The 15,589-nt window shown below is 44.8% G+C and overlaps 1 protein-coding gene, 1 long non-coding RNA gene and 1 pseudogene across 3 annotated transcripts in view; all 3 read left to right on the forward strand.

Annotated features, from left to right (window-relative positions):
• Positions 1-15,589, forward strand: part of Tsp26a (Tetraspanin 26A) — a 53,422-nt gene that overhangs the window by 3,323 nt on the left and 34,510 nt on the right. The window contains exons 2-4 of one of the 2 annotated variants that reach the window (XM_077672469.1): positions 8,762-8,905; positions 11,585-11,779; positions 14,657-14,731. In XM_077672469.1, coding sequence (XP_077528595.1) covers positions 8,777-8,905; positions 11,585-11,779; positions 14,657-14,731 — 399 coding nt within the window. In that variant the 5' untranslated portion in view covers positions 8,762-8,776. Of the gene's footprint in view, positions 1-8,701; positions 8,906-11,584; positions 11,780-14,656; positions 14,732-15,589 lie in introns of those variants that run through there. The other variant, XM_077672468.1, reaches the window with a different exon arrangement.
• On the forward strand, positions 2,873-4,995 carry LOC144140997 (uncharacterized; annotated as a pseudogene).
• On the forward strand, positions 5,625-6,883 carry LOC144140998 (uncharacterized). Its single transcript, XR_013316414.1, has 2 exons — positions 5,625-5,758; positions 6,783-6,883. It is a non-coding gene; the product is annotated as an uncharacterized LOC144140998 (long non-coding RNA).

Raw genomic sequence — 15,589 nt, forward strand, 5'->3', positions numbered from 1 at the left:
CCAGAGAACAAAATAAAGAGTGGGTGGACTGCCTCAGGAAGGACATAAAGAAATTTAAAGAATCCGGCGAGGTGATATTAGTAGGCGACCTTCTTTCCTCCATGGTAGGCGACTTAAATTCCCACATTGAGGATCTAGATGGATATACGGACTATAACGGCGCAATGGTTCTAGATATGTGTGAAGAGCAGCAACTGGTAATAGTTAACCAGGAGCATAAATGCGACGGGCAGATAACGTGGCAAAGCGGCAATAGACAGTCTTGCATAGACTATGGCCTGGTATTAGAGCACACGTACGAGCGGTTGAACCAAATGATGATAGATGAAGAAGGAGAAAACAGCCTGGGCAGCGACCACAGGTGTATAATCCTGAAATTTGACGGTGGAGGGGCTAGGCAGGAAACACCGGAGGTTGGGCTCCCGAAATTGAGCGAAAAGCAGATAGCAGACATCGTCAATAGCATCGAAAGAGAATTAGAGGCCCAGCCAACGAAGGTGTGGGAATATGATGAGGTTATGAGTTGTATACAGAAGGAAATATACAAAGTAAGGAAACAAAACCGCTGGAGGGGTAAAAGGAAACCACGAAGCTGGTGGGACAAGGAAATTAAACTGGCTATTGAAGAGCGACAACGGGCTTCTAGATTGCACAGAAAGGCAAAACAACTGGGATATCAGGATGAAGAGGTGCAGTTACGGTGGAGCCGGTACCGGGAAAAGAAATTTGAGGTGCAAAAACTAGTACAAGCAAAGATTAAAACTGCGAGTGAGAAATGGGTATCAGGTATACGCAAGAAGGATAAGAGTTCCCCCCGAAAATTCTGGAATCATTTAAAAGCATTGGGAACGACGACTAAAGGGGTGCAGACTCAGATACAGCACGGGGACGGTAACGTTCTCCTGGGGGACAGCGCCTTAAAATACCTACATGGAGTCATAGCAAATACTTTCGGCCAAACACGCGAGATATCGGCTACCCGGACACATGTGGCCAATAGAAGAGCGACAGATAAAAAATTTTATATCGAATTTTTGGATTGGAAAAAGGCAGAACACAGTGTTCCCAAAAGTACGGCAACAGGACCGGATGGTATCCCAATAGAGATTATCAACCATTTGGGACCAGCGGGAAAGACGCACTTGTATAGAGCCATCGAGCGCGCTATAAAATCCGAGAGGATTCCCACGCAATGGTGCGAAAGCAGAATGAGTTTGATTTATAAAGGCAAGGGAGAGAAGGACAAGGCGAGCTCTTACAGGCCGATTACAGTCACGTCAGTGCTCTATAGATTAGCTATACAAGCCATCAAAGTAGAGTTGTTGAAGTGGGTGGAAAGTAACGGTATTTTAGGGGAACTGCAAAATGGATTTAGGCCGGGTCGACGCTTAGAAGACAATATTTTCGTAATAACCCAGACCATCGAAATTTCGGCAGCACAGGACAGACCAACATGGCTACTGTTTCTGGACATAAAGGGAGCCTATGACAACGTAGATAGGGGATTGCTGTGGCATATACTGGAAGAAGAGGGGATTGGGTCAGAATTTGTGGGGCTGCTAAGGGCAATATATGAGGATAACAAGGCGCATATTACATGGGAAGGGCGTACAGAGCCCGTGTACATTCGAAGAGGTTTAAAACAGGGGTGCCCCCTTTCGCCATTGCTGTTCACACTGTACATTAGAGGAATGGAAAGACGATTGGAGGAGAGTGGATTAGGCTTTGACTCGTCGTACCGAAGCAATGGAGAGTTGGTGGAGCAACGGATTCCGGGATTGATGTACGCGGACAATATAGTGTTGCTGGCAGATAATGCGGAAGACCTTCAAAAACTGGCCGACATTTGTGGTGATGAGGCAACGAACCTAGGCCTACATTTTAACCCACAGAAATCTGGAGTCATGGTGTTCAACGAGGAAGCTCATACAGCACCAATAAGAATTCCACAAGAAGCCATACCATTAGTAAATAAGTACAAATACTTGGGGATCTGGCTTAATGAAGGAAAAGGCTACCTAAATGCCCATGAAGAACACCTCAAACTGAAAGGGAGACGAAATGCAGCAGTAGTGAAACATAGAGCACTTTGGGGATACAATAAGTACGAGGTAGTGCGAGGCATCTGGAAAGGGGTAATGGTGCCGGCGCTCACGTTCTCTAATGCCGTATTATGCTTAAAGTCCGATATCCTGTCGGGACTGGAGGTTAACCAAAGGGTAAGTCTCGTGCCCCGCGCGGGGTACGAGATCTAGCCCCCTCGCGGTGGCTCCTGCCCCGCAGAAGTGACGTCAAACTAAACTAGTCACGTGACTTCCTGTGACGTCACAATTTTTTTTTTTTTGCACATTTGAAGGCATTGACGGCGTGTGTTGCTCCATGTGGGATTCTGGCCTTGGCTCTAACCGCAAGCCTGCGCAACGTTACGTCCTTATCGCCTTGCACAGCGGCTGCCTCACGGCGCTTTTTTCTTAAGCTCGTGTATAAATATGAAGGTCCGACGAAGAAACTGCTAACGGAGGTTAGGGATCGATACCTCAGTTGTGCTGGAGTTGAGAGTCTCCCTGAGTACGCGGGCTCGGAAAACCCGTACTTGGACAGTCCCATCACGGTGGTGGAAGTGAGGGCTGAAATCAACCGCCTCAGAACCAAAACGGCTGCTGGGCCGGATAAAATCAGCAACAGGATGCTCAGGAATCTTGACGACTGCTCCATTAGTAATCTAACAACGTATATGCAAGAATGCTGGGACAAGGGAGAGATACCGCAAGAGTGGAAATCTGCGAACTTGGTCTTGATTCCGAAGCCAGGGAAGAAGCTAAGCTTTGAGCACCTCCGACCAATTTCCATCACATCTTGTGTTGGAAAATTGATGGAGCACGTAATCCAAACTAGACTGAATAGATTCATGGAAGATCAAAACCTGTATCCTGATACTATGATAGGCTTCAGATCACACCTGTCGGTATGCGATGTCATGCTGTAGCTGAAAGAGCAGGTTATCGACAGAAAGACTGTTGATACTAGGGTAATTGTGGGTCTGGACGTCTCGAAAGCGTTTGATAATGTAAAACACGCAGCAATACTCGAGAACCTTAGCGTGCTAAACGTAGGCGTGAAGACGTATAACTACGTAAGGGATTTTCTCTCCAATCGGACTGCAAACGTCAGCTTGGGGGGACTGTCGCTCGAAAATATTAAATTGGGGAATAGAGGGACACCGCAAGGGTCCGTCCTCTCTCCGACCTTGTTTAATGTAGCGATGATCGGGCTTCCAGGGCGGCTGGACGAAATAACAAACCTGAATTACACCATATATGCGGACGACTTGACGCTGTGGGTGAACAGGGGTAGCGACGGCCAAATTGAAAGTACACTTCAGAAGGCCATAGATACAATAGAAAAATATCTTGAGCCGATCGGGTTGAAATGCTCGGCAGAAAAATCAGAGGCTCTTTTTCTACCATCTCCAAAGAGGAAAAGGAACAGTCCCCCTTCCAAGAGCTACGACATTGCTTTACGAGTGAATGGAAATGCCATTCCGACCGTAGACACTATTAGAGTCCTAGGGCTGCGCATACAAACAAATGGCAAAAACACTGAAACTATCAGGAGACTTGAAGCGAGTACCAGCCAGACGTGCCGGTTACTTAAGCGCATTTCTAACAAGCATGTGGGGATGAGGGAGGCTAATCTCTTGAGATTGGTTCAGGCTTTTGTCATAAGTCGTATAGTATTCGTTGCACCCTATCTCAAACTTTGTAAAACAGAGAAAGATAAAATTGAAATCATACTCAGGAAAGGGATCAAAACCGCACTAGGTCTTCCTCCGAACACCCCGACGGTAAAGCTTCTAAGACTAGGTGTATCAAACACTCTGGATGAGCTTATAGAAGCCGCCACGGTGTCTCAGCATTAAAGACTTTCGAGAAGTAAAACTGGAAGGAACATCATGGAGCGCCTGGGATTCGAACCGTCTCAGTGTTCCAAGCAGACTGATATCGTACCTAGACCAACTAGGAATAGACTCATGATTATACTGCTGCCTAAAAACATGCACCCGGTATTTCACAAAAGCAGACGAAAAAATAGGGCTATCGCCTTGCAGGCCAAATTTGAAGGGAGGTCTGATGTGCTATACACGGACGCTGCCGAATACGACAATAACAAGACTGCACACACAGCGGTAGTAGTTCGTGAGAGTGGATACCCGGTCTCGTGCTGCACCGTCAAAAACACAAATGCAACTGAGGCAGAAGAAGTTGCTATTGCTCTAGCAATAGCACAAACCGGTACAAGGGTGGTTGTTAGTGACTCTAAGGCAGCCATTAGGAATTATGATATGGGCAGGGTCTCTGCTGCAGCCGCCAAAATTCTCAGAGAAGGTCAAGTATCAGCAGATCAAATTTCACTGATATGGTGCCCGGCCCACCAGGGTCTGCGGGGGAACGAGAAGGCGCATGCGACCGCCCGAGGCCTCACTTACCGGTCGATCGCAGCTGACTGACCGCCTCCACGCGAGGAACCCCTTCCTTCACGTGACGAACTAACGACATTCCAAGAAATAATTTCTCATTATAAGCTCGGTCGCAAGATCTATCCAGCGGCGGATAAACAGCTCAGCAAAAAAGAGGAAGTCATGTGGAGGAAATTGCAAACCGGGGTGTTTCCAAACCCTCAACTATACAGCAAATGGCATCCGGAAGTCTTTACTTCTAAGTGCACTCACTGCAATAACATTGCGGACCTAGCCCACATGGTCTGGACATGCCCTTTCTATAACGACCCGAACAGAAATGTGGAATCCTGGGAGATCTTATTACTCAACCATAAAGCAGAAGAGCAATGCAAAGTCATCGGTCTGGCCCCGACCGCCGCCGAATCCCAAGGGATTCCGGCCGACGGTTAGGGGGTGAACGGGGGTCTAGGCTAATGCCCTCTCCCTCGTCATTTTAGACGGGTGCAAATAAAAGTTGATTCTCTCTCTCTCTCTCTTCTTGTTGGGAGAATTGTTTGCAATTATTTATTGAGCATTTTTCGTGAACTTGCTGCTGCTAGTCTTGGTAAGCCTAACGCATCCTAATTTGGCAAGCTGCTTCGCCCCGCTTTTTTCCGTGCTCCTTTTGTTGCCGTTAAATATGTTGCTAGCGTCATATTGTCTTGCAGTTCGCGTGACATCGGCTTTATGCTCCTGCATTTGTTGTCTACTTGTTCCGATCGCTACTTGCATTCCAAGCCTTGTATTTTGATTCTGGCGTAAAACGTGCGGATCAGTTTTCCAGCGCTTTGCGCCGTGGCTAACGAGGTAGCCGAATTTGATGACGTGATAACGCGAGCGACGCAGTGCCAGCGGCGTCAGTGTGTGCACGAATCAAGTATCGTCAGGTAGCGCAGGGCATCGTCGAACGCAATCCGTCGTCGTATGTAGCCTGTTCTGCAATTTTTCTCGCGGGGCACTGCAAGAAACCTTACTACCCCGCGGAAATGATCCATGCACGCTGCATGCAGGGAGCGCAGCTCCACCAGCTCCACTTTCGTGGGTGGCCTGGTGAATGGGAGAGCCCAGGAGCCTCCCGCCCATGGGCAGCATGGTGCTCAGCTATCGCTGAAACCAACCGCCCACTGGCTGGCTTCCTGTGCAAGGAGGCGCAAGCTCCAAATGTGCAAGTTCGGGAGAAGTCAAGCCTTGATAAGATCGCCGTTTGTGCCAAGCTTGACACTTGTGTTAAATAGTGCTTTCAAGTTTGGTGTGCTCAAGGTAAACAAGTGACTCTTGTTGTTCATCTATGTTTTTCGAATTTGTTGCTTCGAATAATACTATTGTGCTTTCATGATAGGCAAGACCTCAAATGAGCTGCGAATGTTAAGCAATCTCTAGGCAGCCATTATTGAATGCACAGGAAACAACGTTTTGTCTACCTTGAAATTTTCTACATAGGGTTCGTGGAACTGCCAGCTAGCAAGTTTAATAAAAGGTTGTTATCTGCTCAATTATAGTAAATAGGTAGCAAGGGATAGATAGGATAGCCCTCCCTCCTCACCAGCTAATCGTCTGGCAGCGTCTCATAACTTCCTTCACAATTACCGCATGGATTTTATTTCCCTAACCTTTGCCCCACTGCCTTCTGGCTTCAACCCGGTTAGTCAACAAAACTTCATCCTGCATCTGTTCTGATTATGTATTTTGGTACGCTAGTTTTTTGTTTACTCGTGTTTGGCTTGGAAGTCAACACAACCAACAACAATACTTTCATGCCCACTCAGTTGGATGGCCAGTAATGGTGAGAGCTTCTCTCGAAGGCTTACAGTGGATTCACGAATTCTGATTGACTGTGACATCGATGTACCCATCCAGAGCACCCTGTGGAATTCAACTTGAGGTTAATACTTGTGTTCACAGCTGGTAATTGTCTGCTCTGTGAGGGGGGTGAACAGTAAAAGTTTCTAATTGCAAGGAGATATTTCATGTTCTTTTGCTTTTTAACTCTGTGCTGTGTAAAAAACTGTTGCGGCTAATTGATTAAGTGACTATGCTTAGTCGTAAGGGCCATAATACAGTGTCCCATATTTTGTTTGCAACAATGCATACCCAGCAGAGCTCAACTGCTAGAAAGCACAATCTCTGGTGGTGGTAATTAGCTTAAAAAAAAAAAAAAAGGGCACTGAAACTATTTTTTAAGCTAACAAGCCTGAAAAACAGTTTATGGAGCACATCTACAAGGAAATGGTTCTTGTACAGCTTGACATTACCCTCTCCTGATAGTACTTAATACCTTGTGCAGGAACTGGAACCAAGGACACCTAGTTTGTGAATATTGCAGTACAGCTGAAAGCTGTATGTATCGTGGAAGGCTTCAACAATAAAATGACTCTAATGAACGTACTTCTGCTTTGGTGTCAATGGGCAGCATGTGAGCATTGATCCGTGCTTCGCTGTTGACATTTTTGCTACACAAAAACAGGCTTGATCAGGCACTGTAGCAAGTCTTCATGAAAAAACACGGGAAAGAAACTGGACAAAAAAGCTGCGAACACATGGACACTGTTCATCACAGCACCTACCTTTCCTTGTACTTCAGTACTGTTATTGTTGCTGTATTTTTCCCCAAAATATAAATCAACTCTCCAAGATTCACACCTTCAGACAGAAAGCAAACATGGTGTTTGTCAATGACAAGTGATTCTACCAAACTTCCGTGGCTGTGAAAAAAGTCAGTGAGTAGCTCTACTTTCTCTGCACAGTCTGTGGTGTGAAGTTCCTTTTCCTAACAAAACACAAGGGTTTCTTGGCACAATACACAGAAAAAATGCCAAATAAGCAAGTGATGCCTTCTAGCACTACACTACAGTCCTGCAGGAAAGCCAAACAACCAAGTGCTCTTTTTGCTTGAGTGCAAAGCTCTGCAGAGAAGCCAAGAAAGATTCCTTTTTTGTTGACACCAAAGCTCTGCTGGAAAGCCAAAACGTGTTGCTTCTGTCACTGCTGATTTGCTGTAAGACGGGCTTGTGAATGTATTGCAGTAAGGCATTTGTTGTGTACATGTCCTTCATACCTAGATAAATATGACAGGCTGGCTGTGTATAACAAAAACGTCAAGTGAGGTAATTCAACCAAATGTTTTATGTAAAATGTTAGAATACTGTTTGTTATAAATAGCAATTAATGGTTTTGACAGTAGTTAAGTGGCCTGTTGGAAATCATAGGCTAAAACTAAACAAAAGCAATGTTTCATACAGCTGCAATCGTGTCAAATAGCAAAAGAATGGTTCGGGCCCTAAATTCAGCAGGCATGTTCCAGCTGGGAATGTGTTGGTAGAGCACAACAATAATAAAGGCATGGGGAAAAAGGTTGAGCTTAGTTGAGTTACCCCCAAAGTATTGGTAGACAGTTAGAATGCTTACAAAAATTTATAAATATTTTGGACACACTGAAACAATAGGGGAAACTTCACTTGCCCTGGTTTTAAGTTTATTAGTACTGAGCTTAATGCACCCCACACAACACCATTGAAGAATGTTACACCTGCATGAACACAGCAGCATTTAAGGTATATAACAGTTTTATTTGAGCAGAGGTAAATAAGAGAATATTTCATAATCAATCCATTTATACGTAAATTAGAAAAAGTACGGTTTTTGAGAAGAACTGGGCAGCCAGAGTGCACAGGTACCTGTACCTTAAAAGTGTGGACACCCAATGGCGGGGCAAATAAACAAGGGGGGGGGGGGGGGGGCAGTTAAAAAGCAAGTTAAGGAAACAGAGACGCTCATGTGGAAAGAGAGGATGGAAAAGAAGGGATCGTTGGGAATCTACAAAGCAAGCAAAAAAGAGATCCGAACTTTTATGACAACAATAAAGGTAGTGCGTTAAGTCCTACTTCCTGAAGCACTGGGCTTTCGCATGGAAGCCACAGAACAGGGAGGATTTGGAAGCATTCACTGGTCAGCAGTAGGTATTACAGCATTGAAGGACTCTGGTATTACTAAGCAGCGGCTAGAGTATTGGTGAAAAAAAAGCAGGGAAGTCGATAAAATAACATCCCAGCCAGGGGTAGCGGCGGGGCAGAATTAAAAAGAAATCCGAGTTGGGGGACTATTTTTAAATTCATACTAAGATAGGCTAGATGGCGCACGCCGTCACCCCGATTCAAAGGGGAGGCCTTTAATCATCATCATCATGGGCTGCGGCCTATGGCTTTCGTGGGAGTGGGAGCGAGAAAAGAAGCGATGAGCAGAAGAGCCGGAGAACTACGAGAAAGAGAACTACTGGACAAAATGGCTCCTTACGGTGAGGAAGTTGAGCGCTACGGTAACAGAATGCCCGTCCGAAAGCACAGGCGCGACAAAAGTGAAATCAGCTGTTGCCTCAAGTACCTCATCTTCGGCTTCAATGTCATCTTTTGGGTGAGTGCATCTGACAACGTAGTCGACGTAGTCCCCACGAAAACGGACTTGACAGCCGCGTTCAGTGACCCAGCCACTTCCATCCTCGCTAAACACGCGTCTCTTCTGACTGGCTTCGCTGCCCGCTTGTGTCAAGTGCGGCTGAGCAGCTTACTGGAAGTAGCTGTGGCGGCCTCTAGAAGTCATTAAGCCTCGGTGATGTCAATTAATCGAGTGTGCTGCCCGTTGTAGGCCTAGGGGTCAGTAGCGCCAGTGCCTCTTGCACTGGTAGCGCTCGCTGCTCCCACCATTGGTAAATTGAGGAATTACTATGCAAAGTTGGCACTTGCGCGTAATCTAGATGCAGAAAAAAAAAAAGAAAAGAAAAAAAAGTTTGCGTTGTTTGAATCTCCACTTGCTGGAAACTTGTCGGCCTGTTGATTCTACTTGGCTCATGAGCGGACTACCACACCTTAGATATTTCACAAGGCAGTGTAATCAATCCCCCGGAAAGGTGCTTCTAGTGAAGCGCTAAGCGCCGGAAATTTGCACATTTCCTCTCGTTTCCAGCTTGCTTGCGTATTCGTGACTCATAAGTGAGATAAATCGTTTCGGTCTCCACGGCTGTATTGCAGAAAGCCTGCTTTCTCCTCACCGCTTACTGGACGGCTAATCTCTCTACTGCATGCTGCTGCTGTACCATTCTATAGTCTACGAACTTGCAAGAAGTCTCGCCCGTGGAAACGGAAGAGCAAAATGTTTAGCAAACGCGTCTTTGTAACCTAGAAAACAACGAAAAACCTGGTATTATCACGGCGTGGAATCGGGCACAAACGTGAACACTTCACCCGTATTGTTTAAGATGCGAAAGAAAATACAACTTTTAGCAAGGCGTTAAGTCAAGTATTGCGACTGCGCGTGATTCAGACAGGGAAGTGTGAAATTTCCCGTGTGACCAATTGCTCTATCTGGTATTGTTCTTTATCTGCTGTAGGCATTGCGCGGACTGTTTACATAGCTTTTCTTATCAACTGTAGCGGGGAATAAACGCCCAACTGCTACATGCAGGCCACCCATTATGATTCGCTGAATTTATTGGGGCAGCGGGTTAATGCTGTGGCCACAGTTTTAGCTACACGGTTAGAAGTAAGACTGCTGCAGAATGTTTATTTAAAGTAGTCTCGATAAACGCTGAAGAGCAGTAGAAGGACGGCTTTATATGGCGTTTTAGTAATGAAGTAAAGCCTTGGGGCAGCCGATGCAAGCTCATAAAAGCCTATTTTCAGACTGTTCCTATTAATTATGCATGCATGCCAGGTGCAGTGAATGAAATCGTGCGTGTCGTTGTATATGTTTGGATGATGGCAACATAGAAGAAAAAATAAATATTTCCCATGACTAAAGCCTGAGTTGCATAACATTCTTTTCACATTCTTGCGTAACATTCTTAACATTCTTTTCACTGAGAAGGGCAAGTGATACTTGCTGTTGTATCCATAATACAGAATCTCCCAGGAATTTTTACGGACGGTTGTGAAAAGCACATACTGTTGGGCATGTTTGACAAAACATACCCTTTTATCTAACGGAGTGCATAGTCATGATTTCGCGCCCTTATAAAAACTGCTTGACGGAAGCCTGTATGAAGCTATCACTAACGCAAAACTTGGAGGTCTTAAAGGGGCCATGGAAACAAGCTTGTTTCATTCAAAAGATTGGGATTTTGTAGTGCCCTCAGCACTTGTCCAGCAGCAGGCAATGCTTTATTGACTAAGAAATTAACCAATTTAAGCCAAAATTTTAATTCTCCCACTGCATCATGTTTCCTGACATCAGCAATGACATATCCAGGACAGGTCCTTAAAACTAAAAAGATGGTGTGTTGACCAGGGCTGCTACCATCTCTCAGACAGCCTTTTGGTTGTCTTGTTTATTGCCCGCTTTCATAGATGGCACTGTAATACCTTTGAAGTGCCAGTGTGCGAACTTAGCTTGTGACTGGATTTCTATACCTGCCGTATTTTTATTACAGTTGAGTGCCACACTAACTGCTTCAATGTTTACGTGTTCGTTCATAACTTTCACTGTTTTTTCCTGCCACTCTTTCCTGCCAAAAGAATATGCACTAGATTTAGGCGCAAATAGGCCATTCTGCAAGTAATCCGTGTTTACTTTGTGTTGGATCTTGTCGGCCTCAGGCAATTTCAGCTCAGTGCGGAAAAGTAGCTAGAGAGTCACCTGCCTATTCTCTGTTCTCCTCATCATATAGCTTATCGGAGTGAAGTTTACATTAAAAGTTATTCTATCAAGGCAATCTTTTGAATCAACCAAACTTTCATTTCGTCTTCATGGCCCCTCCACGAACCATAATGCGGCGCTAAAAAGCTCTCCCACTCCATTCTGCCACTGTGCTTCCCTGTTCCAGAAGTGATTGTTATGCTTCTCTTAATTTGAAGAGTCTAAAGACTGGCATTGCAGGGTTCTGGCGGTATAGTGCCTCGCAACACGTCACAGCCAGAACACATACTATTGATTAGACTGCTTGTGGAAGCCGAGAAAGCTGACCTCGCTTCACTTGGCTTCCACAAAGGCTCTTTGAACGCCCCTGTTACGACCTGTGAAGTGCTTTCCTTTTCGCCGTCTTTTCACTGTGCCATTGCACTTGTTTGCAGTCGGGTGTGTTGGGCGTTCTGTTTTCAGCTGATGGGCCTGAGCATCATGGTGGTCGGGGTGTGGGCCTGGACTGAGAAGGACATCTTCAACAACCTCAGCCGGCTCACCAACATTGCTCTTGACCCGGCCTTTGTGTTGATCGTCATCGGGGGCATCACCTTCATCATTGGCTTCACCGGCTGCGTGGGGGCCCTGAGAGAAAATACCTGCCTGCTCGCTGCTGTGAGCGGCTCCTTTCACTCTCCTTCCTGTCCAAGCACATGTGCGCACTCGGGGGCTGTCGAGATTTGCTAGTTTTGCTTCTGTGTTGGAAACGAGGCCCGTGTGCTTTGTATCCTGCCATGCTGGCGATCCTAATGGTCATTGAGCTGTTGACAGTGGCATTAGTCTGCCAATGACTACGATTGTGAGATACATTAATTTTGGCCTGAATTTGTTCAGTACTGTCATCTTGCACCTTTCATGGCGGGAAAACTGAGTCAAACATCTTTATGCAGTACGAGAATCAGGTGCATCATTCGTGACACTTGTAACGATTCATGAAGTGTGCGGGAGTTGGGGTGTGTGTTGTTTCTTAATGAGCATCAAGTTTGTCTACTTTAAGTGCTCTCATAGGTTGCATTTCAAGTAATTTGATACTTGTATGTTGAGATGCTTCTTGTACTTTGAGATACTTCTTGACATTGAAAGGTGGTTTTCTAAGTTGTAAAATTTGTTGGGAGTTCTTTTTTTTTTGTAAGCCTATTGAAATGCCTCGAGCTTATCTGAAAAGTCTACAATCATTCCCCGACTCCTTACCTTTATTTTTAAGTGTAGCAGTAATTCAGATCAGTTACAGGGTAAATTGGGAGCTTTATACTGAGATTTATGTCTTGTGCTTACAGGTGTCTTTTTTTTTAGCTGTTTTTAAAAATAATCTCTAGTAATGATCTCAGTTTTGTGTTGATAATGGGCTGGAAAGAGTAAAAAATGGGGTAGTTGTTTAAATTCATATGTGGCTAGCCTGAAGGCAGTATTCTTTCCTTTTGCCATTTGTAGCAGCAAACCCTGTACACTTACATGGTAGGTGTACAGGGTTGCACTTACATCCTTTGTGCAACCATGGTGTATCACTTTCTGATACGCTGAAATGAAACAAACCTTTCCACAAAGCCACTTCAGGTTACAAAACGTGCTCGACTAATTGGAAACCAGTGCGCATTGCAACACCAGGGCATTGAGGAAAACGCAGAACTAGGCTTTCTCTGTGCTATATGTGATATCCTATCCTTTCTGTCAGCTTGTGATGTGATGTTCTAGTTTGGTTTAAGAATGCACTTCACCATTTGGGGGCTTTTGTTCTGGGGAAAACTTCCTTGAGGTGGGGTGGGGGGGGGGTCGGAGGAAACCGAAGGAGCCTTGTGGTGATACAAAATATGTGCTTGCATCACGCGATATGGCATCCTTTGATATGGCATCCTTTCTGTTGGCTTGTTGTGCCGTATTCTAGTTCCGTTTAAAGGCCAACTGCACTCAAATTCCTCCTTGGCCAAATTTACTGTGAATGTACAGTAACGTACCACCAAACCAACTGGGACATGACTGGTAGCTCCATGAAATATGTTGTTAATCAGTTATAAATGTTTAGAATAGCTCCGTCACAGGTGAAGCTGCATCTTGCGGCGAAACGCGTAAACAGCCATGAAGCGGAAATGACAATGCAGCGGGCCGGGTGCTTATCTCCTAGGGCTGCTGCAAGGGCGAAGCGCTGTGCGCAGGTTTGCTCCGGCAGGCCAGCCGCTTGCGGTCGCCAGCTGGGCCGATTGCAGCGTCACTTCAGCTTGGCCGTAATGGCCGCACTCTTCTCAATTTGTTTCAAAATCATCGATTTTTGATGGCCAATTATTTTGGCGAAAATATTTTGTGGCCAGATAGTTATTGGTCTAACTTTTGTGCATTTGTATAGGCTTTTATTGTTTGTACTGGTTTCTTTTTCTTTCGCACAGTGAAGTGTCGCATGCCTTGGATAAGGTATAGCTGGTTCTGTTATATTTCAAAATTGTGTTTATTGTGTCTATGCATTTTTTTCTATTGTTACTTAATGTATGTCATGATTAATATTATCTACGAGTATGTGCACTTATGCATTGTTGTTGCATGTACACTTATGCATCTGTATATATCTGTTAATTTCACGTATATATTAGCATGTGTATGCTTTTTACCTTTGCCAGACAGCTGCTGTGTTTACGGGCTGCCAGGCACCCTTCAAGTGGTCACTGACCGCTTTTTCGCCTGGTGGACCCCCAACACTGTAATGTTGGAAAATAAACTTGAACTTGATGCGCTGCTGAGCACGAGGTCGCGGGTTCGATTCCCGGCTGCGGCGGCCGCTTTTCTGATGGAGGCGAAAAGCAAAAATGCCCGTGTGTACGAGATTTCGGCGCACGTTAAAGATCCCCAGGTGGTCAAAATTGATCCGGAGCCCTCCACTACGGCGCGCCTCATCGCCTGCGTTGCGTCGGCGCGTTAAACCCTACAATCAATCAATTAAACTTGAACTTGAACTTGAACTTGCCATAGTACAAGTATTTCAGCTGTCATATTGCATATGCTGAAGTCTTTTTAGACAGACTACGAAAATAAGGTTTTCAAGAGGTTGAAATTTTGAGTGCAGTTAACACACTTTACCGTTTTAAAATTTTTGTTCCGGGATGGAGAAATGTTTTACCCACCTACTTGGGCCCTCTGATGTCTGGTAAATGCTGCTCGCTTGTGCTTGACTTTTTTTGTTTTGCAAACTAGTTGCAAAAAAAGATTTCAAAGTTGCTTGGTTATGCGTTCGATATTATTAGCAGACAGCAGTGCTGCTTGATTATTTTTTTTTGTTCTGTTTTTTATTGAACTCAGATTATTGATGCCGCTGCAGTAATTTATAGAGTGGGTGCTTGTGTGTGTATGTGCACAAATAAGCACACTAACGTCCCGTTCTAATGTGGCAGATGTTGAGATTGCCTCCAAGTGCCATTTTGACATGACTATCATAAAGTTCTGGACACATGAGCAGTGCATTACTGTGAAGTTTTAGGGGTTTGTTTGAATGATTCTTTTTCTTTCCAGTACGCCATATTTTTAGCGATCTTGTTGCTGTTGGAGATGACGGCAGGCATTTTGGGATTCATCTTTAAGGATTGGGTAAGTATTGGGTTTTTGTTTCCGTTGGAATAAAACCAAGCTTACGGGTTGGCAGGCTTGAAAAAAAAATGTAATTTTTTGCTAAGTGATTTTGTGCCAAAAGTTGCTGACAAAGCATGCAGGGAACTTTTATTATTTTTAATCTGTAAAAAGCACTACTGTGTCACATTTTTAGGATGCATGTTCCCATTTGAGCAGATTGGACGCAACATAGGAAATCTGGAGTAGTGAGAATCCTGCATAACAATTGGGGATGCTGTGTGAAGAGAAGTTGAGTTTGTTTCACTTATTACATGTGTATACGCATGTGTATACACAGGGTATTCACATAATTTGGACCGGGCATTAAAATTTGAAAATTGTTGCGGAGTTGCAGAGCGTCCTGAAATATGAAAACCACTGAAGCTTGGGCATGATATTGCAGCATGCATTTAGTTACTTTATACCACAATGACAAACCGATATGGATACTTATCACTGCAATTCACTTCATGAATTGTTGAAAAAAAAAAAAAAAGGTTATTCGAAGGTTTGACCTTATTTGAAGGGGTGCTTACAGGAGGGATGGGGTATACACAATGGCGTGGACTGTAAACTTGGTTCTTTGGGGTATTGAGGCACAGGATGAAGAGCCAAGGAAAGCAGCAAACTTTGATACATAGCTGTGGTGGCGGCACAAAGGGGAAATTAGGCTCGCAAAGGATTTGAGCAGTTGGGACAGCTCTCCATCTTGGAGCAGACAACTAATGGATGGTGAAGAGCTGGTAGCAAAGGACTGCATGCTATATGGAAGTCTGTAATGGAGCTGCATTAGGCAGAGCAGTGATTAAATGTGTGAACTGTGGACACTGTGACTAG

The sequence above is a fragment of the Haemaphysalis longicornis genome, unplaced genomic scaffold (assembly GCF_048455015.1).
Source record: "Haemaphysalis longicornis isolate Haplotype H1 unplaced genomic scaffold, Haemaphysalis longicornis Haplotype H1 scaffold_58, whole genome shotgun sequence".
NCBI lineage: Eukaryota > Metazoa > Arthropoda > Arachnida > Ixodida > Ixodidae > Haemaphysalis > Haemaphysalis longicornis.